This window comes from Oncorhynchus tshawytscha, linkage group LG31 (assembly GCF_018296145.1).
Source record: "Oncorhynchus tshawytscha isolate Ot180627B linkage group LG31, Otsh_v2.0, whole genome shotgun sequence".
Classification (NCBI taxonomy): Eukaryota; Metazoa; Chordata; class Actinopteri; order Salmoniformes; family Salmonidae; genus Oncorhynchus; species Oncorhynchus tshawytscha.
The window spans coordinates 35,174,787-35,196,971 of NC_056459.1; the positions used below are offsets into that span (position 1 = coordinate 35,174,787).

At 44.9% G+C, this 22,185-nt stretch overlaps 1 protein-coding gene across 1 annotated transcript in view; it reads left to right on the forward strand.

Moving 5' to 3' along the window:
- The first annotated feature begins 4,737 nt into the window (after positions 1-4,737).
- The window catches only part of LOC112267219 (sodium-dependent lysophosphatidylcholine symporter 1-B-like), a 40,291-nt gene continuing 22,843 nt past the window's right edge, over positions 4,738-22,185 (forward strand). The window contains exons 1-3 of the mRNA XM_042310132.1: positions 4,738-4,972; positions 14,223-14,348; positions 16,390-16,514. Coding sequence (XP_042166066.1) covers positions 4,880-4,972; positions 14,223-14,348; positions 16,390-16,514 — 344 coding nt within the window. The 5' untranslated portion in view covers positions 4,738-4,879. The remainder of the gene's footprint in view (positions 4,973-14,222; positions 14,349-16,389; positions 16,515-22,185) is intronic.

The window sequence follows — 22,185 nt, forward strand, 5'->3', positions numbered from 1 at the left end:
GAGCTTAATTTCGAGTCTCATAGGAAAGGGTCTGAATACTTATATAAATAAGGTAAATAAGGTATTTCTCTTTTTCATTTCTGAAAACATGTTTTTCCCATTGTCATTATGGGATATTGTGTGTAGATTGATAAAGGAAAAAAATACATTTAATCTATTTTTAATAAGGCTGTAACTAAGTCAAGAGGTCTGAATACTTTCCAAATGCACTGTAGATTATATTTCAACATGGCTTCCCTTGCAAGCTTTTGCAACATTGTTATCAAATGTATTGCAACTTTAGTGAAAGATCAGAAACAGTATGGGACTATATGGTCCAGTCTGACTCTGGGACTATATGGCCCAGTCTGACTCTGGGACTATATGGTCCAGTCTGACTCTGGGACTATATGGCCCAGTCTGACTCTGGGACTATATGGTCCAGTCTGACTCTGGGACTATATGGTCCAGTCTGACTCTGGGACTATATGGTCCAGTCTGACTCTGGGACTCTATGGGTCTGACTCTGGGACTATGGTCCAGTCTGACTCTGGGACTATATGGTCCAGTCTGACTCTGGGATGATATGGTCCAGTCTGACTCTGGGACTATATGGTCCAGTCTGACTCTGGGACTATATGGTCCAGTCTGACTCTGGGACTATGGTCCAGTCTGACTCTGGGATATGGTCCAGTCTGACTCTGGGACGATATGGTCCAGTCTGACTGGGACTATATGGTCCAGTCTGACTGGGACTATATGGCCCAGTCTGACTCCCAGTCTGGGGGACGATAATGTCCAGTCTGACTCTGGGACTATATGGCCCAGTCTGACTCTGGGACAATATGGCCCAGTCTGACTCTGGGACTATATGGCCCAGTCTGACTCTGGGACTATATGATCCAGTCTGACTCTGGGACTATATGATCCAGTCTGACTCTGGGACGATATGGTCCAGTCTGACTCTGGGACTATATGGTCCAGTCTGACTCTGGGACTATATGGTCCAGTCTGACTCTGGGACTATATGGTCCAGTCTGACTCTGGGACTATATGGTCCAGTCTGACTCTGGGACGATATGGTCCAGTCTGACTCTGGGACTATATGGTCCAGTCTGACTCTGGGACGATATGGTCCAGTCTGACTCTGGGACTATATGGTCCAGTCTGACTCTGGGACTATATGGTCCAGTCTGACTCTGGGACGATAATGTCCAGTCTGACTGGGACTATATGGTCCAGTCTGACTCTGGGACTATATGGTCCAGTCTGACTCTGGGACTATATGGTCCAGTCTGACTGGGACTATATGGTCCAGTCTCACTCTGGGACTGGTCCATATGGCCCAGTCTGACTCTGGGACTATATGGCCCAGTCTGACTCTGGGACTATATGGCCCAGTCTGACTCTGGGACTATATATGGCCCAGTCTGACTCTGGGACTATATGGCCCAGTCTGACTCTGGGACTATATGATCCAGTCTGACTCTGGGACTATATGATCCAGTCTGACTCTGGGACGATATGGTCCAGTCTGACTCTGGGACTATATGGTCCAGTCTGACTCTGGGACTCTATGGCCCAGTCTGACTCTGGGACTATATGGCCCAGTCTGACTCTGGGACTATTTGGCCCAGTCTGACTCTGGGACTATATGGCCCAGTCTGACTCTGGGACTATATGGTCCAGTCTGACTCTGGGACGATATGGTCCAGTCTGACTCTGGGACTATATGGTCCAGTCTGACTCTGGGACTATATGGCCCAGTCTGACTCTGGGACGATAATGCCCAGTCTGACTCTGGGACTATATGGTCCAGTCTGACTCTGGGACTATATGGTCCAGTCTGACTCTGGGACTATATGGTCCAGTCTGAATCTGGGACTATATGGTCCAGTCTCACTGGGACTATATGGCCCAGTCTGACTCTGGGACGATAATGTCCAGTCTGACTCTGGGACTATATGGCCCAGTCTGACTCTGGGACAATATGGCCCAGTCTGACTCTGGGACTATATGGCCCAGTCTGACTCTGGGACTATATGATCCAGTCTGACTCTGGGACTATATGATCCAGTCTGACTCTGGGACGATATGGTCCAGTCTGACTCTGGGACTATATGGTCCAGTCTGACTCTGGGACTCTATGGTCCAGTCTGACTCTGGGACTATTTGGCCCAGTCTGACTCTGGGACTATATGGCCCAGTCTGACTCTGGGACTATTTGGCCCAGTCTGACTCTGGGACTATATGGCCCAGTCTGACTCTGGGACTATATGGTCCAGTCTGACTCTGGGACGATATGGTCCAGTCTGACTCTGGGACTATATGGTCCAGTCTGACTGGGACTGTATGGCCCAGTCTGACTCTGGGACGATAATGACCAGTCTGACTCTGGGACTATATGGTCCAGTCTGACTCTGGGACTATATGGTTTTCAACTGGGTTCAAGCAAATTTGAAATAATTTAAAATACTTGATCTGTGCTTGATTGAGCTTGCCTGGCTTTATGGACCAATTGAATATCCCCAAAAGACTGTCAACCTCTGGTACTCGATGCAGGCCAGAGCCAATGCTAAAAGATTTCAAATAGTACTTGAACCCATGGTCTGATATGGTCTGATTCTGCCTGAACTTGAGTGTAGAGTTGGCGTTACAGAGGTCAGTGAAAAGTTGTTCACTAGGGCAAAGGAATTTCTGTTCATTTATGGATTAACTACTCTCTCCAAGAAGCTGGCTGACATTACAGTGTGTGTGTGTGTGTGTGTGTGTGTGTGTGTGTGTGAACTACATTACTCTCCACGTGGCCCTCCGTGATCCTCAGTAACACACAGTCCAATGTTCAAAGTCACAGTGTTTGAGTCACAGGAGGCTGCTGAGAGGAGGACGGCTCATAACATTGGCTGGATTGGAGTGTTGGGAGCGTCATCAGACACAATGAAACCATGTGTGTGATGTGTTGGATACGATTCCATTCCAGCCATTAATATGAGCCTGTCCTCCTCATTGAAGGTGTCACCAGCCGCCTGTGGTGTGTGTCATTTTTTAAATATATTTTTTTAACCTTCATTTAACTAGGCAAGTCAGTTAAGAACAAATTCTTATTCTACAATGACGGCCTATCCCTGGCCAAACCCCTCGCCTAAGCAGGATGACGCTGGACCAATTGTGCACCGACTCCTGATCAAGGCCGGTTGTGATGAAGCCCGGGATCGAACCGAATTAAATCAATTAAAATGTATTAGTCACATGCACCGAATACAACAGGTGTAGGTAGACCTTATAGTGAAATGCTTACTTACAAACCCTTAACCAACAATGCAGTTTTAAGAAAAAATACCTACAGAAATATAAACAGTGTCTGTAGTGATGCCTCTATCACTGACATTCAGTGCCTTAGACCACAAGCACCAGTCGGGAGCCTTACTAGTGTATATGTGCATAGCTAGGGAACATACCCTTCACATCATAACCAGTTGTCACTAATAGAACGTTTACCTGCATACAGAATCACAAGGCTGTATACAGCTCACCATCTACTTGCTCTACTGCAGAATGTCCTCGAAAACATCAACGTTGCTGTATAGTAAGAGTTTGTATTAGGCCAGACCAGGGTACGTGGTATCTCCGGTTCACAGTGTGTAGTTGTATGTAGGGATTTTTTTGAGATTACCTATTTGCTATATCTTAAAACACACGTACATGTTTTTACATTACCAGGAAAAATGTGTTCAAACATACAAACATTTCAGTCCTTGTCCATTGGAAACCATGTGTTTGATGTATTTGATACCATTTCACCAATTTTTGGGGGGTGGCAGGTAGCGTAGTGGTTAGAGTGTTGGACTAGTAACAAAAGGTTGCTGGATCAAATCCCTGAGCTGACAAGATTTTAAAAAATCTGTTGTTCTGCCCCTGAAAAAGGCAGTTGACCCACGGGTAGGCTGTCCTTGTAAATAAGAATTTGTTCTTAACTGACATGCCTCATTACATTTAATAAACAATACTGCTCCAGTCATTAGCACGAGCCTGTCCTCCCCATTTAAGGTGCCACCAACCTCCTGTGTTACACAATCTATAAACAGTATGATAATATTTCCTTAGCTTCTAATATCTGAGATATCTACTGCAGCCCTCATCCTCCACATACAACACCCATTCTGCCAGTCACATTCTGTTAAAGGTCCCCAAAGCACACACATCCCTGGGCCTCTCCTCTTTTCAGTTCGCTGCAGCTCGCGACTGGAACGAGCTGCAACAAACACTCAAACTGGACAGTTTTATCTCCATCTCTTCATTCAAAGACTCAATCATAGACACTCTTACTGACAGTTGTGGCTGCTTTGCGTGATGTATTGTTGTCTCTACCTTCTTGCCATTTGTTCTGTAGTCTGTTGCCAATTATGTTTGTACCATGTTTTGTGTTGCAACCATGTTGTTGTTGTTGTCATGTTGCTACCACGCTGTGTTGTTGTCTTAGGTCTCTCTTTATGTAGTGTTGCGTTGTATCTCTTATCGTGATGTGTTTTGTCCTATATTTTTATTTAATATATTTTTAATCTAATCCGCCGTCCCCGCAGGAGGCCTTTTGGTAGGCCGTCATTTGTCAATAGGAATTTGTTCTTAACTGACTTGCCTCGTTAAATAAAGGTTACATAAATTCCATATTAAAACTTGGTCTGAGTCTCCGCCAGCTTTGTGGGCGGGGTTAAATCTTACTGACCGGTAAGGGGCGGGGTCCTACTGCTACATCATGGCACACTCCTAGTCGTAAACTTTCCCATGTGTAGTCTGAACGGATCTCACAAGGTGTAACCGATTTGTGTTTTAAGACGACGTTTACTTTAAAAAAAAGAAAGTATAATATTTGTTTTTCAAACGGTTATTTATCCGTAAAGTGATGGCAAAAGGAGAAGGCGCCGATCAGTATTCCAACAATAGTTTATTAACGAATAAACCGGTCAACACAGATGTGGTCAAATTAGCTGGGAAGGTAAGTTGATTAAATGTATAGTTTTATGAACAACAATATTAGCAGTAAATGTGTATGCATGAACTAAACTGGAGAGGAAGACGGCTTTGATTGAACAGCGATTCCAAAGAGATGGAACGTTTTGTCAACATTCTCATGTCTAACTTGTTATACGTTCAGCCTAATCAATTAGTCTAATTATTGATGATAAACTAGAATCAGTTTTATTTCCACCGGCTTTGATGACAGCAGCCACCACGTTTCAATTACATTCCGCAAGGCGAGCACCAAACCCCGTCCTGTCTTCCCTTTATGCATTGAAAATGCATTGAAAATGATTAGCTATAGCTATTTACGGCAAGGATGCTTTTTGCTTTGAAAAACCTATTGAGAATAGCGTAGGTTATATAAGTGATTAGAAATAGCTATGCGGTTTAGGCAATTAAAAAAAAAAAATATATATATATAGACTTTACGTCCGTCCCCTCGGATATATATGAATTGTAATGTGGCTTTTGTGGGTTGGAAACATAAGAGTAGTCTACGCCGTGTCAGAGGAGCGTCTTGCTCGATGTAGCTAACACAAGCAGCGAGGCTACGTGTCATTTCACCCGGGCTGGAGCTGTGATTTCTTCTAAAGTTTGAATGAGCGCTTCCATGCTTGATTTTGGTGTATACTAGGGGTGCGAATCGTAAAAATAAATAAAAAATGAAGTCGGGATCCTTAACGTTAAGAAAAATGCCTAACCGATAGTTGTGTAATGATGTTAGTGCAATAATGCAAGTTATCAACTATCTTCAAACTGCACGCAGAAATAAACTCCTCTTTCCAGGTCGGAATGAATTGTCTTATCCTCCTATACTGGCTTTTTTAGCAACTGGTTCAAGGTTGGGTGGTGTTGGACCAGATGGGGTGCTTGTCTGGTGCCTTTGACCAGCTTGTCTGGTGCCTTTGACCAGCTTGTCTGGTGCCTTTGACCAGCTTGTCTGGTGCCTTTGACCAGCTTGTCTGGTGCCTTTGACCAGCTTGTCTGGTGCCTTTGACCAGCTTGTCTGGTGCCTTTGACCAGCTTGTCTGGTGCCTTTTCTAAAGTTTGAATGGGCGCTTTGACCAGCTTTTGATGTTTGTCAAAACATTTTATTTACACTTCGATCTACCAGAGATCACACTGACAAGAGTAGGCTACACACATCTGAAAACGAAGGTAAAACTGCAGGACATGGGATGAGAGACTTATAAGTTGAGCCACTCGCAGCTCAATTAATTTCCGCCTTTTTTATTTTTTTATTTTTTATTTCACCTTTATTTAACCAGGTAGGCTAGTTGAGAACAAGTTCTCATTTGCAACTGCGACCTGGCCAAGATAAAGCATAGCAGTGTGAACAGACAACACAGAGTTACACATGGAGTAAACAATTAACAAGTCAATAACACAGTAGAGAAAAAAAAAGGGGAGTCTATATACATTGTGTGCAAAAGGCATGAGGAGGTAGGCGAATAATTACAATTTTGCAGATTAATAACACTGGAGTGATTAAATGATCAGATGGTCATGTACAGGTAGAGATATTGGTGTGCAAAAGAGCAGAAAAGTAAATAAATAAAAACAGTATGGGGATGAGGTAGGTAAAAATGGGTGGGCTATTTACCGATAGACTATGTACAGCTGCAGCGATCGGTTAGCTGCTCAGACAGCAGATGTTTGAAGTTTGTGAGGGAGATAAAAGTCTCCAACTTCAGCGATTTTTGCAATTCGTTCCAGTCACAGGCAGCAGAGAACTGGAACGAAAGGCGGCCAAATGAGGTGTTGGCTTTAGGGATGATCAGTGAGATACACCTGCTGGAGCGCGTGCTACGGATGGGTGTTGCCATCGTGACCAGTGAACTGAGATAAGGCGGAGCTTTACCTAGCATGGACTTGTAGATGACCTGGAGCCAGTGGGTCTGGCGACGAATATGTAGCGAGGGCCAGCCGACTAGAGCATACAAGTCGCAGTGGTGGGTGGTATAAGGTGCTTTAGTGACAAAACGGATGGCACTGTGATAAACTGCATCCAGTTTGCTGAGTAGAGTGTTGGAAGCAATTTTGTAGATGACATCGCCGAAGTCGAGGATCGGTAGGATAGTCAGTTTTACTAGGGTAAGTTTGGCGGCGTGAGTGAAGGAGGCTTTGTTGCGGAATAGAAAGCTGATTCTTGATTTGATTTTCGATTGGAGATGTTTGATATGAGTCTGGAAGGAGAGTTTACAGTCTAGCGAGACACCTAGGTACTTATAGATGTCCACATATTCAAGGTCGGAACCATCCAGGGTGGTGATGCTAGTCAGGCGTGCGGGTGCAGGCAGCGAACGGTTGAAAAGCATGCATTTGGTTTTACTAGCGTTTAAGAGCAGTTGGAGGCCACGGAAGGAGTGTTGTATGGCATTGAAGCTCGTTTGGAGGTTAGATAGCACAGTGTCCAAGGACGGGCCGGAAGTATATAGAATGGTGTCGTCTGCGTAGAGGTGGATCAGGGAATCGCCCGCAGCAAGAGCAACATCATTGATATATACAGAGAAAAGAGTCGGCCCAAGTTGAACCCTGGGCACCCCCATAGAGACTGAGAGGACCGGACAGCATGCCCTCCGGACACCCCTGTCTGCAAAGTAGAGGCAAGGCAGTGCCAGAGACTAAGAATATGGTGATTGACTGCCTTTTATCGATGGCTTTTATCGATGGCGGTTATGATATAGTTTAGTACCTTGAGCGTGGCTGAGGTGCACCCGTGACCGGCTCGGAAACCCGATTGCACAGTGGAGAAGGTACGGTGGGGTTCGAGATGGTCAGTGACCTGTTTGTTGACTTGGCTTTCGAAGACCTTAGATAGGCAGGGCAGGATGGATATAGGTCTGTAACAGTTTGGGTCCAGGGTGTCTCCCCCTTTTGAAGAGGGGGATGACTGCGGCAGCTTTCCAATCCTTGGGGATCTCAGACGATATGAAAGAGAGGTTGAACAGGCTGGTAATAGGGGTTGCGACAATGGCGGCGGATAGTTTCAGAAATAGAGGGTCCAGATTGTCAAGCCCAGCTGATTTGTACGGGTCCAGGTTTTGCAGCTCTCCATAGGCCACTTGAAGCCTACGCACTGATAGACAGTGTCTCCGTGAAGAGATTGGGAGTTGACAGTGCGCAACACATCGCATCCTCAGTCTATATTCTCCTTGTCAGACTTATTTTTCTTGTCCCGGCCAATTGTTAAGGTCGAGCCCTGGGTTAAGGTCGAGCCCTGGGTTAAGGTCGAGCCCTGGGTTAAGGTCGAGCCCTGGGGTTAAGGTCGAGCCCTGGGTTAAGGTCGAGCCCTGGGTTAAGGTCGAGCCCTGGGTTAAGGTCGAGCCCTGGGTTAAGGTCGAGCCCTGGGTTAAGGTCGAGCCCTGGGTTAAGGTCGAGCCCTGGGTTATTGCACACTTTTCTAGAGGTTGATTGCACAGGAAGGTTTAGCTGTTGCAGTAGAAGTTTGATGACCATGTTCTGCAGTTTCCAATTCATTTAACTCCTTTACAAGTGTAGGCCCACATTCCAGAGAGACAGGTTTGTTAACCCAGACCCTGCATGTCCCCAGGCGCTCTCATTTGTTGTCTTCTGTAACCGTAAAAGCCTTGCATATGTTAATATCAGAAGCCTCCTCCCTAAGTTTGTTTTACTCAGTGCTTTAGCACACTCTGCCAACCCTGATGTCCTTGCCTTGTCTGAATCCTGGCTTAGGAAGGCCACCAAAAATTCTGAGATTTACATCTCCAACTACAACATGTTCCATCAAGGTAGAACTACCAAAGGGGGAGGAGTTAGCCTGCAAAGTTCTGTTATACTTTCCAGGTCTACGCCCAAACAGTTTGAGCTTCTAATTTTAAAAATGAATCTCTCCAGAAATACGTCTCTCACTGTTGCTGCCTGTTATAGACCCCCCTCAGCCCCCAGCTGTGCCCTGGACACCATATGTGAATGGATTGCCCCCCCATCTATCTTCAGAGTTCGTTCTGTTAGGTGACCTAAATTGGGATATGCTCTTAACACCCCAGCAGTCCTACAATCTAAGCTAGATGCCCTCAAACTCACACAAATTATCAAGGAACCCACCAGGTATAACCCTAAATCCGTAAACATGGGCACACTCCTAGATTTTATCCTGACCAACTTTCCCTCCAAATACTGCCTCATTGCCTGCATCCGCTATGGGTCTGCGGTCAAACGACCACCCATCATCACTGTCAAACGCTCCCTAAAACACTTCTGCGAGCAGGCCTTTCTAATTGACCCGGCCCGGGTATCCTGGAAGGATATTGACCTCATCCCGTCAGTCGAGGATGCCTGGTCGTTCTTTAAAAGTAATTTCCTCACCATCTTATATAAACATGCCCCTTTCTAAAAATGTAGGACTAAGAACAGATATAGCCCTTGGTTCACTCCAGACCTGACTGACCTCATCCAGCACAAAAACATCCTGTGGCGGACTGCACTAGCATTGAATTGTCCCCGCGATATGCAACTGTTCAGGGAAGTCAGGAACCAATACACGCAGTCAGTCAGGAAAGTAAAGGCCAGCTTTTTCAAACAGAAATTTGCATCCTGTAGCTCTAACTCCAAAACGTTTTGGGACACTAAAGTCCATGGAGAATAAGAGCACCTCCTCCAAGCTGCCAACTGCACTGAGGCTAGGTAACACTGTCACCACCGACAAATCCACGATAATCGAGAATTTCAATAAGCATTTCTCTACGGCTGGCCATGCTTCCCTCCTAGCTACCCCAACCCCGGCCAACAGCTCCGCACCCCCCGCAGCTACTTGCCCAAGCCTCCCCATCTTCTCATTCACCCAAATCCAGATAGCAGATGTTTTGAAAGAGCTGCAAAACCTGGACCTGTACAAATCAGCTGGGCTAGACAATCTGGACCCTCTCTTTCTGAAATTATCCGCCGCCATTGTTGCAACCCCTATTACCAGTCTGTTCAACCTCTCTTTTGTATCGTCCGAGATCCCTAAAGATTGGAAAGCTGCCATGGTCAAACTGTTACAGACCTATATCCGTGGTCAAACTGTTACATCCTGCCCTGCCTTTCAAAAACCAAGTCAATAAACCGATCCCTGACCATTTCGAATCCCACCGTACCTTCTCCACTGTGCAATCCGGTTTCCGAGCCAGTCACGGGGGCACCTCAGCCACGCTCAAGGTACTAAACGATATCAGAACTGCCATCAATAAAAGACAATACTGTTCAGCTGTGTTCATCGATTTGGTCAAGGCTTTCAACTCTGTCAATCACCGTATTCTTATCGGCAGACTCAACAGCCTTGGTTTCTCAAATGACTGGCGCGCCTGGTTCACCAACTACTTCTCAGAGTTCAGCGTGTCAAATCTGAGGGCCTGTTGTCTGGACCTCTGGCTGTCTCTATGTGGGTACCACAGGGTTCAATTCTCAGGCCGACTCTTTTCTCTGTATATAATCAACGATGTCGCTCTTGCTGCGGGTGATTCCCTGATCCACCTCTACACAGACGATACCATTCTGTATACATCTGGCCCTAATTTGAATACTGTGTTAACAAACCTCCAAATGAGCTTCAATGCTAGTAAAACTAAATGCGTGCTTTTCAACCGTTCCATGCCCACCCGACGATCATCACTACTCTGGACGGTTCCGACTTAGAATATGTGGACAACTACAAATACCTAGATGTCTGGCTAGACTGTGAACTCTCCTTCCAGACTCGTATTAAAGTCTGTGCCAGACAGACCAGTTTGATATGGGTAATGTGTAGGGTAGAAGTCCCAATAAGTCTGTTGGGAAATGCATGTCATGGGTTGGCACGATTTTGGTTTCGAAAGATTCAACCTTGTGTAACAACTTGACTGTCCCCTTCCCCATACCCGGGCACGAACCAGGGACCCTCTGCACACATCAACAACAGTCTCACCCTCGAAGGATCGTTTACCCATCGCTCCACAAAAGCCGCGACCCTTGCAGAGCAAGGGGAACCACTACTTCAAGGTCTCAGAGCAAGTGACGTCACCGATTGAAATGCTATTTAGCGCGCACAACCACTAAGTAGCTAGCCGTTTCACATCCGTTACACTTGTGCAATACCATTGGTGTTTGACCTGAATTAAAACCTAGTGTTTGGCCAGTTATTGTATATTGTCAGTGAGTCAGTCCACAACACTGTGAAAGATGCCTTAATGTCCCTGTGGTTAGCCTAGGCTTAAGAGAGGCTCCTTTTTCAGTCAGAACAACAAATTGTCACTGAAAGAATGTGTTGGTGCGTCAACAGCCTTGGTTATCTGACGTTTATGGTCACACAGTGACTCATGTGTCTAACCAGATCCAAAGGACAAACAATAATAGACACAGATTCTCAAGGAGTTGTTTTATTTTGAATTTGTTTTATGGCCTGTGAACTTGCCCTGAAAATCTAGATGTGTTGGCAACTCCACTTAGTCTAGCAGAGGATAAGGATTGATTTGGGACCCGGGCACAAATAAACTTTTATGTTCCCTGCAGTTCTTAGTACCCAGTGTTTTCCCCCTATGTGTGAATGAGGTGACGTCTCAGATCCCACCAATCAGGATCCTCGCAAACCGGGTGGCGGCCACAGAGAGCCCTTTTCATTGGCTTAGGAGGAGGGTGTGGGTGCCTGTGCTCCTGACTGCCTATTGGTTGACAAACGTTGAGGGCTCCCTTTCAAGCTGGCTAGCCAACCTGGCGAAGTTCCCTGCCAGAGAAGTGCAGAAAGGCCCTCGTTCTCGCCAGGGATTGTGACAACCCTGTGAGGAGACACACTAACCAGTCTGGCCATTTTGTATTTATTTTTGACCAGGCTCCAACTACTTTTGACCAGGCTCCATAGAGTGATGTAGAGAATACGGTGCCATTCTGGAGGCAGTCTGTCAGGTCACTCATGCCAGGGAATTGATATGAAAGTAGTGCACTATGTATGGGGAATAGAGTACCGTTTGGGATTTTATTTTTTATTTATTTCACCTTTATTTAACCAGGTAGGCAAGTTGAGAACAAGTTCTCATTTACAATTGCGACCTGGCCAAGATAAAGCAAAGCAGTTCGACACATACAACGACACAGAGTTACACATGGAGTAAAACAAACATACAGTCAATAATACAGTCTAAACAAGTCTATATACGATGTGAGCAAATGAGGTGAGAAGGGAGGTAAAGGCAAAAAAAGGCCATGGTGGCAAAGTAAATACAATATAGCAAGTAAAACACTGGAATGGTAGATTTGCAATGGAAGAATGTGCAAAGTAGAAATAAAAATAATGGGGTGCAAAGGAGCTAAATAAATAAATGAAATACAGTAGGGAAATAGGTAGTTGTTTGAGCTAAATTATAGGTGGGCTATGTACAAGTGCAGATGCGGACAGGGATGCGGACAGGGTGATTGGTATCGAGGTGGGAAAGGTTCCAGTCTACAACCTGTGGGGACAGATACAGAATAATTGGGTTACACTGTTCTCACGCTGTCGTGGGACCGTGTCGTGACAAAATGCCTCTCTGTCCCAGATTCCCAGCACTGGTCCTCCTGTTACTGTGGGTGCCCCCATGTTCTGTTAGCCCCCATCCCAGCACTGGTCCTCCTGTTACTGTGGGTGTGTTCTGTAGCCCCCCTGTTATCCCAGCACTGGTCCTCCTGTTACTGTGGGTGTGTTCTGTAGCCCCCATCCCAGCACTGGTCCTCCTGTTACTGTGGGTGTGTTCTGTAGCCCCCATCCCAGCACTGGTCCTCCTGTTACTGTGGGTGTGTTCTGTAGCCCCCATCCCAGCACTGGTCCTCCTGTTACTGTGGGTGTGTTCTGTAGCCCCCATCCCAGCACTGGTCCTCCTGTTACTGTGGGTGTGTTCTGTAGCCCTCATCCCAGCACTGGTCCTCCTGTTACTGTGGGTGTGTTCTGTAGCCCTCATCCCAGCACTGGTCCTCCTGTTACTGTGGGTGTGTTCTGTAGCCCCCATCCCAGCACTGGTCCTCCTGTTCTGTAGCTGGATGGTAGATCTGGAAACCAGAACTCTTGAGTAAAACAGATGAGGGAGGGAGGGATGGGAGAGAGACTGTTTTGGATTAGGCTGCTAAGCAGAATACCCCCCTATCACCAATATAAAGAGAGCCTGCTAAATGCTAAGCCAAAGAGACCGTAGATCCAATCATACTTAGGCTAGCTCTGCAAATAAGTTGATGTGATTTTATTATTTGACCCTTCAGGTCATTTATGCACATTTGAACATCTTTGAAGAACGATCTGGCCATGTACTCTCATTATCCCCCAGCACAGCCAGAAGAGGACTGGCCATCTCTCAAAGCCAGGTTCTTCTCTCTATGTTTCTTCCTAGGGTTCCTGCATTTTCTAGGAAGTTTTCTTCTTGACCAGTGTGTTTCTACATAACTTAAAGCTCCTTGCACTAATTGTTTCAAGCTATTGACACATTGTCCAGTTAGTTGGTCACTTTGTAGTAAGGCTGGGAATTGCCAGGGAACTTACAATACAATATTTTCACGATACTTAGCAATATATTACAATTATATATTTATTACTATTCTATATGAATTGTGAATTGGTGTCATGGAAAACAACTTCTAATCAGTCATGGAAATAAGTGTTACAATCCTGTTGGCTTACCATTTCATGAAGACAAATACAATAGCTTAGTATTCACCCCCTTGGCACTTTTCCTATTTTGTTGGGGGGGGGCATTTGTATCCTTTAATTTGCACAACATGCCTACCAGTTTGATGAAAAATCGTTTTTGTGAAACAAGCAAGAAATAAGACAAAAAAACAGCATGCATAACTATTCACCCAAAATATTGTCGTAACAATACTGTATCCCCTCACCCTACTTTGTCTAGAATTCCCTCTATTAGAGCTGTTTAGTTATTTGTTGGTTTGTGACTCTGTTGGTCAGACTGCAACAAAGTTCAGTTGGTGTCTGATGTGAAACAATGACTCAGACTCATTATTGCATCAATCCATTCCGTGGAAGCCTGGGTGTCATCTTGTTTCTGCTTTGCAGTAGCAAACCCCATTGATACAACAGACTGGCATTCAGGGCCTAAGCTATTGCATGAAACTTTTTTATTTTTTTAAGGAATGAATGAATGCATGCAACATTCATGCATTGCGCATTCCTCTACCTTTTTAATGTGAATCCTAACAAACTAACAAGTTAAACATGTCAACTTGTTGGTAATGAATAAACCCCTTTTTTTCCCCCCTGTCTTTCCCAGCGTGAGCAGTGCGACAGGTTGTCCATATGCAACAAGCTGTGCTACGCGGTGGGAGGAGCGCCCTATCAGATCACAGGCTGTGCGCTGGGCTTCTTCCTCCAGATATACCTACTGGATGTGGCACAGGTGAGTCTTCAGTCAGTAGCACCCTTACTCTCTATTCAGGGCGCTAGCCATAAGGCTCTGGTCAAAATTAGTGCACTATATATAGGGAATAGGATTCCATAGGGCTCTGGTCAAAATTAGTGCACTATATATAGGGAATAGGATTCCATAGGGCTCTGGTCAAAATTAGTGCACTATATATAGGGAATAGGATTCCATAGGGCTCTGGTCAAAATTAGTGCACTATATATAGGGAATAGGATTCCATAGGGCTCTGGTCAAAATTAGTGCACTATATATAGGGAATAGGATTCCATAGGGCTCTGGTCAAAATTAGTGCACTATATATAGGGAATAGGATTCCATAAGGCTCTGGTCAAAATTAGTGCACTATATCTGGTCAAAATTAGTGCACTATATATAGGGAATAGGATTCCATAGGGCTCTGGTCAAAATTAGTGCACTATATATAGGGAATAGGATTCCATAGGGCTCTGGTCAAAATTAGTGCACTATATATAGGGAATAGGATTCCATAGGGCTCTGGTCAAAATTAGTGCACTATATATAGGGAATAGGATTCCATAGGGCTCTGGTCAAAATTAGTGCACTATATATAGGGAATAGGATTCCATAGGGCTCTGGTCAAAATTAGTACACTATATATAGGGAATAGGATTCCATAGGGCTCTGGTCAAAATTAGTACACTATATATAGGCTCTGGTCAAAATTAGTACACTATTAAGGGAATAGGATTCCATAGGGCTCTAGTCAAAAGTAAGTGCGCTGTATAGGAAATGGGGTATCATTTGGGACCCATCACCATTTCACTGACCTACCCCCTCCTAGTGTTCACAGATCTGACAGAGCAAGTGCCAGCAGAACAGTGATGGGTCCTGCTATCTCAAATGGTGTTTGGGTTCTCGACTCCCAACTGAGTGTAAATTCCTCAGAGATCATAAAGACTAATGTAGCATACCGTGGTCTTTTCAGATGGTCAGGAATATAGAACGATCTTGGTCAGATGCCCTCAGGCTGAAACAAAACAAGAAAACAATTGTATTGGCCTATTATATGCTCCTAGCATTTCTTTATTAAACAGTGCTGTATCACCTAGATTACCTGCCGTATGTAGGCTGGTTCCTCTGGCCCGGGGGTGTAGTGCACTATATAGAGAATAGGGTGCCATTTGGGACTCGGATTAAGTTATTTTTGTAGTCATTAACTCAGTGGTTGTGGCTCAAAGTGCTCACAGAGGCTTAGCCAGAGCTTGGGAGGTCGGCTAGACTGACTCCTCTGGTCTGGGGAGAACGGTCGGCTAGACTGACTCCGCTCTTGCTTAAGTAGAATTTTGATGTTGAGGGCAAGATGGCGTCCAACTCCCCGACTGCTGAGATCAGTGATGAAGAGGCAATTTTTTTGTGGGGGAGACCTGACTAAATTCACGTAGAAATATGAGTTATAGATCTGTAATTCTTGCTGAAAACAAGTCTCTAAGAAGTCAGATCTGTTCTGTCCACTATTTCTAATGCTTCCTGTTCTCGAGTTGCTGTTTTTTTTGGTCTTTTTTTAAATTTTGTAAAAAAGTTTTGAACACCAGCTTAAACAATCATATTTGTGGTTACGAAAAATTATATTTCACAGTGGTTTAGATAGTAGAGTGATTCTCTAAACTTGCTTGTTGTGACGCAAATTGTTTGAATTTTAGCAACCAGGAAATGGTAAAGCGGTGTCTGCATAGTGCACGTTTAAGTGTAACCTCCCTGAACAGGTGGTAGGATTCATGGAGTCATCTCCTTGGGCTCTCTAGACATAGTCTTTTGTAATCTTGTGGTTTCCTGTTAAAAACGTTCAGTAGCCCACAGGACTGACTCAACATGGCCGCTTTCTGCTTCAAATGAGCCGCCTCTGTCAGTTCAGTTGGACCTGTTTCCATCACGTCTCCCAGCCTGGTCCTTTTTAGTTCTAACCATTCATCCATATCTCTAACCTTTCTCTCTCTCTCTCTCTCTCTCTCTGTCTCTCTCTCTCTCTGTCTCTCTTCTCTCCTCCTCTCTCAAGTTGGACCCATTCTATGCGTCGATCATCCTGTTCGTGGGGAGGGCCTGGGATGCTGTGACGGACCCGATCATAGGCTTCATGGTCTCCCGCTCTCCCTGGACACACTTTGGACGAATGCTGCCATGGTACGGCCATTTTTACCGGTTCTCATATCAAATCAGTCACATTTTAGCCTTCGAGAGCTTCATGTGTGTTCTCTTTTCTCCTGTTTGGTTGTGAACTTCATCCCTCTGAATGGGAGTCACGAAGGAAAGAACTGAGGAAAGAGGACGTAACTCCCATCTGTGGGCTCTAGGTTCTTTCCCACCAATTCAGCCGTTTTGGTTGAGAATTCCCTCGTTGTGGCATCTGTTGCTGTAACTAAAAGGCCAACCTCTATTTTATCAGATGGATATCAGGCTACCTGACGGTTTTAAATATCCACATTGCCTTACAAGATGTCTTCTTTTTTTGGGGAGTGTTACTATTCACAGGTTCCATGTAGCAACAACATATATGTGTGTAAGCACAAGGGAGTGTCGGGAGTCGGGAATACTTGGTGACAGCCAGAAGGGTGATAGTCTGCGTTTTACCAATGACGATTTAGCAATAGATCTCGCTGGAATGTCTGTGTGTTGGCCCTTTCCCCTCTATTGGTCCCCCGGTCATTTGGAAACCCCACTGGTGTGCCAAGTGTGCTTCAAACGCACGTGTCCCAAATGGCACCCTATTCCAACATACTACATTAAAACAGAGCCCTATAGGCCCTGGTCAAAAGTAGTGCACTATATAGGGTTAGGCCGTAGTGAATGCGTGCTAAGTGGATCGGGTTAGGCCGTAGTGAATGCGTGCTAAGTGGATCGGGTTAGGCCGTAGTGAATGCGTGCTAAGTGGATCGGGTTAGGCCATTTCTTGGCATGCATTCACTATGACCTGTGTTGTAATTGTCTGACGTTTTGGGGAAAGTACCTCCTGGTACGATTTGACAAAAAAAAAAAACATCTTCAAACGACAAGCAAGTCAGGCTTTTATTTAACCAAGATAGTACACAGGTTTCTGCTTGCCTTGCAGTTCCCACAGAGTACCTTGACATGGTCTTGGTGAATTTACACAGCCTTCATACATGCCTCCTTATGCTTCTTCTTTAAACCTTTTTAAAAGGGCCGAGTTTTGCGTCTCCGTCTTCTGGGATATACTGTGCCATCGGAAAGTAATTCAGACCCCTTGTCTTTTTCCACATTTTGTTACGTTACAGCCTTATTCTAAATTTAATTAACAGTTGTTCCCTCATCAATCTACACACAATTACCCCGTAATGACATCCAAAACATATATTTATAGGAATGTTTGCTAAAGTATTCAGACCTTTTACTCAGTACTTTGTTGAAGCACATTTTGGCAGCGACTACAAATTTGAGTCTTCTTGGGTATGACACTACAAGCTTGGCACACCTGTATTTGGAAAGTTCATCTCAAGCTCTGTCAAGTTGGATGGGGAGGGTTGTTGGATGGGGGGGGGTCGCCGCACAGCTCTTTTCAGGTCTCTCCAGAGATGTTCCATCGGGTTCAAGTCCAGGCTCTGGCTGGGCCACTCAAGGACTTGTCCTGAAGCCACTCCTGCATTGCCTTGGCTGTGTGCTTAGGGTCGTTGTCCTGTTGGAAGGTGAACCTTCACCTGAGTCTGTGGTCCTGAGGGCTCTGGAGTAGGTTTTCATCAAGGATCACTCTGTACTTTACTCCGTTAATCTTTGCCTCGATACTAGTCTCCCAGTCCCTGCCGGTGAAAAACATCACCACAGTATAATGCTGCCACCACCACCATGCTTCACCGCAGGGATGGTGCCAGGTTTCCTCCAGATGTGACGCTTTGCCTCCCTGACCAAGGCCCTTCTCCCCCGATTGCTCAGTTTGGCTGGGCAGCCAGCTCTAGAAAGAGTCTTGGTGGTCCCAAACCTCTTCCATTTAAGGATTAGGGGAATCTTCAATGGTGCAGAAAAGCTTTTGGTACCCTTCCCCAGATCTGTGCCTCGGCACAAACCTATCTCTGAGCTCTACGGACAGTTCCTTCCACCTCATTGCTTGGTTTTTGCTCTGACATAAAACTGTCAACTGTGGGACCTTTTTATATAGACGGGTGTGTGCCTTTCCAAATCATGTCCAATCAGTTGAATTTACCAGGTGGACTCCGATCAAGTTGTAGAAACATCAAGGATGATCAATGGAAACAGGATGCAGCTGAGCTACATTTCAACTCTCTTAGTCTTTTTTTTTTACATTAGTTTTAATATTACCTTTTAATTTAACGAGTCAGTTAAGAACATATTCTGTGTATTTAATTTTTTAAATATATTTATTTCACCTTTTATTTAACCAGGTAGGCTAGTTGAGAACAAGTCCTCATTTACAACTGTGACCTGGCCAAGATAAAGCAAAGCAGTGCGACACAAACAAAAACAATGCAGGAACATGCAGGAACACACGTAATAAACAAACATGTAGTCAATAATACAGTAGAATAAAAAGAAAAGTGTATATATACAGTGAGTGCAAATGAGGTAAGATAAGGGAGGTAAGGCAATAAATAGTCCATGGTGGTGAAGTAATTATAGTATAGCAATTAAACACTGGAATGGTAGAGACTGGAGGGATAGATGTGCAGAAGATGAATGTGCAAGTCGAGATACTGGGGTGCAAAGGAGCAAGATAAATAAATAAATAAATACACTATGGGGATGAGGTAGTTGGATGGGCTGTTTACAGATGGGCTGTGTACAGGTGCAGTGATCTGTGAGCTGCTCTGACAGCTGGTGCTTAAAGTTAGTGTGGGAGATATGAGTCTCCAGCTTCAGTGATTTTTGTAGTTCGTTCCAGTCATTGGCAGCAGAGAACTGGAAGGAAAGGCAGCCAAAGAAGGAATTGGCTTTGGGTGTGACCAGTGAGATATACCTGCTGGAGCACGTGCTACGTGTGGGTGCTGCTATGGTGACCAGTGAGATATACATGCTGGAGCACGTGCTACGTGTGGGTGCTGCTATGGTGACCAGTGAGATATACATGCTGGAGCACGTGCTGCTATGGTGACCAGTGAGCTGAGAAGGTGGGGCTTTCGGTGACATTTCATTCTGAAAAGTAGGAGATTTGAACCAAAATCACTTGTAATAAAGTTTAGATTGTGGCCTTACTGGGTCATCTATATTCCTGCACCTTCCCTCATACACTCAGGCCTACACCGAGAGGTCCTCATTCCCTAACGGACAGGCAGGTCTGATTCCAGTCAAAGGCCCTCTGTGAGCGAGGTACAGTCTCAGTCTGTCAGTGCCTCTGGTAGGTCATGTAGGATTCTGGAACCCTTCAGGGGATGTTCCAGAACACCAGGTGTCTCTGGTAGGTCATGTAGGATTCTGGAACCCTTCAGGGGATGTTCCAGAACACCAGGTGTCTCTGGTAGGTCATGTAGGATTCTGGAACCCTTCAGGGGATGTTCCAGAACACCAGGTGTCTCTGGTAGGTCATGTAGCATTCTGGAACCCTTCAAAGGATGTTCCAGAACACCAGGTGTCTCTCTGTACCTCCTATAGGCTTCGTCCCAAATGGAACCCCACGTTCTATAATAGTGCATATTGACCAGAGGGATGGATTGGGTGCCATTTGGGAGAAGGTCCAATTAGGGAACCTGAAGCGCCTTGAGCGGGATGGATGGGAGGGGGTTGGGGTGGCTGTGTGACGAAGGCTTTCCCAATGCTGACTAGTCCACTTGCATCAGTGCAGGATGGGGGTGGGGCAGATGGACACAAGTGCTACGTCCTTTTAGTTATCTATAGATATATATATTATTATTATTGTAAAGCGACTATAAATGCAGTGAAGTTCACACATTTTGAGCAAAATAGTGTTTTTAGACACCACTGCACATGCAGGGGTAAGCAACAGGTGTGTAACCCCTGGTCCCGGGGGTTCTGTCTGAGACGTTGAACCCACCGAGGAACCAGAGTCATGTAGACCGATTTAAAAGATGCAGTGGAATTCAGTGACTCTGGTCGGGCAGGATGCAGCTTGATCAAATCTGTTTCCTTCATCTCTCTCTCTCTCTCTCATTATCAACTATTCTGAGGGGAAAGAAGGAGGAAGATTGAAGTTCATTCTGACGGGTTAGACCCTAGCTAGTTGTTGAGAGGATCTGTCTCATACTTTAACTGGGAGGAGAGGAGGGGAGGCTATGTTTTGAGGGTAGATGAGTGACTAATATAGTCAATTGAGTGTTTTGGTTCAGAACAGATGTGGATCTAGAGGATATGTGATCTAGGGGCTGGGAGGAAGAGGGAAAGCGGGGGGAGTGGCGCACTCTACGCTTCAGTGTTTTTTTTTTTTTAGGAGGGGGGAGTGTAGGGGTGCTCTGATTGGCTGAAACTGGTGGTGTGTTGTGGGCTGGACCAATAAGAGGCGTCTGTGTAGCATTTTTTTAAAGGGAAGCTGAGGAATCTGAAGGTGTTACTGCAGTTCAAGAGAAAAGTGCTGAAGGCATGAAGCCCGGTCAGAGTTCCAGTGTAAGGCTGCGGCTGAACGACGAGGCCGAGCGACGCTTCCCAGAGTGCTCCACGTCTAGATTTTACTATAGGAGTAGTAGCCCATAGCTTTATACACAGCCTATACATTTAGTTCAGATTGTATACACCATTTCCTAACACCTAATAATAGATTTTAATAACAAGGCCTTGACTGCTGTGTCAAAGAGCACACCGGCTTTTTAGTTTACTGATTTCAGCACTGTTTAAGAGTCTCGGGTTTCACAACTCGGTGACTTCAACATCTTGACTGTTGTCAACATTACCAGGAATTCCATTCTGGTTTTACTGAGATGACCCATTTTAAGCTTTCAGAAGCCGTATGTCCATTTATCCTGACAGCTATGTTTAGTAGAAAGGATTTTGACATTTAATCGATTTAATAACTAAGTGTGTGTGAACACAGTTACTGAGAATAGGTATGACGAATTTCTTGTAGACCAGACGTTGATCTCTTTACCCACATGGCAGTTGTATGTAAACCTCAACATTCTCTGCTTCATTCAAAATGAGTTGAACCTTTTTGCCTTTATTATGATTAGCATGTCGCTACAAGTGTTTGCTGCCACGGTCTTCTCATTGTCTCAGCCTTTTAGTCCTATATATCAGTGTCTTCTCATTGTCTTAGCCTTTTAGTCCCTATAATCACAGTGTCTCATTGTCTCAGCCTTTTAGTCCTATATATATATCAGTGTCTTCTCATTGCCTCAGCCTTTTAGTCCCTATATATCACAGTGTCTTCTCATTGTCTCAGCCTTTTAGTCCTATATATCAGTGTCTTCTCATTGTCTCAGCCTTTTAGTCCTATATATCAGTGTCTTGTCATTGTCTCAGCCTTTTAGTCCTATATATCAGTGTCTTGTCATTGTCTCAGCCTTTTAGTCCTATATATCAGTGTCTTGTCATTGTCTCAGCCTTTTAGTCCCTATATATCAGTGTCTTGTCATTGTCTCAGCCTTTTAGTCCCTATATATCAGTGTCTTTTAGTCCTATATATCAGTGTCTTTTAGTCCTATATATCAGTGTCTTTTAGTCCTATATATCAGTGTCTTTTAGTCCTATATATCAGTGTCTTCTCATTGTCTCAGCCTTTTAGTCCTATATATCAGTGCCTTTTAGTCCCTATATATCAGTGTCTTTTAGTCCTATATATCAGTGTCTTTTAGTCCTATATATCAGTGTCTTTTAGTCCTATATATCAGTGTCTTTTAGTCCTATATATCAGTGCCTTTTAGTCCTATATATCAGTGTCTTT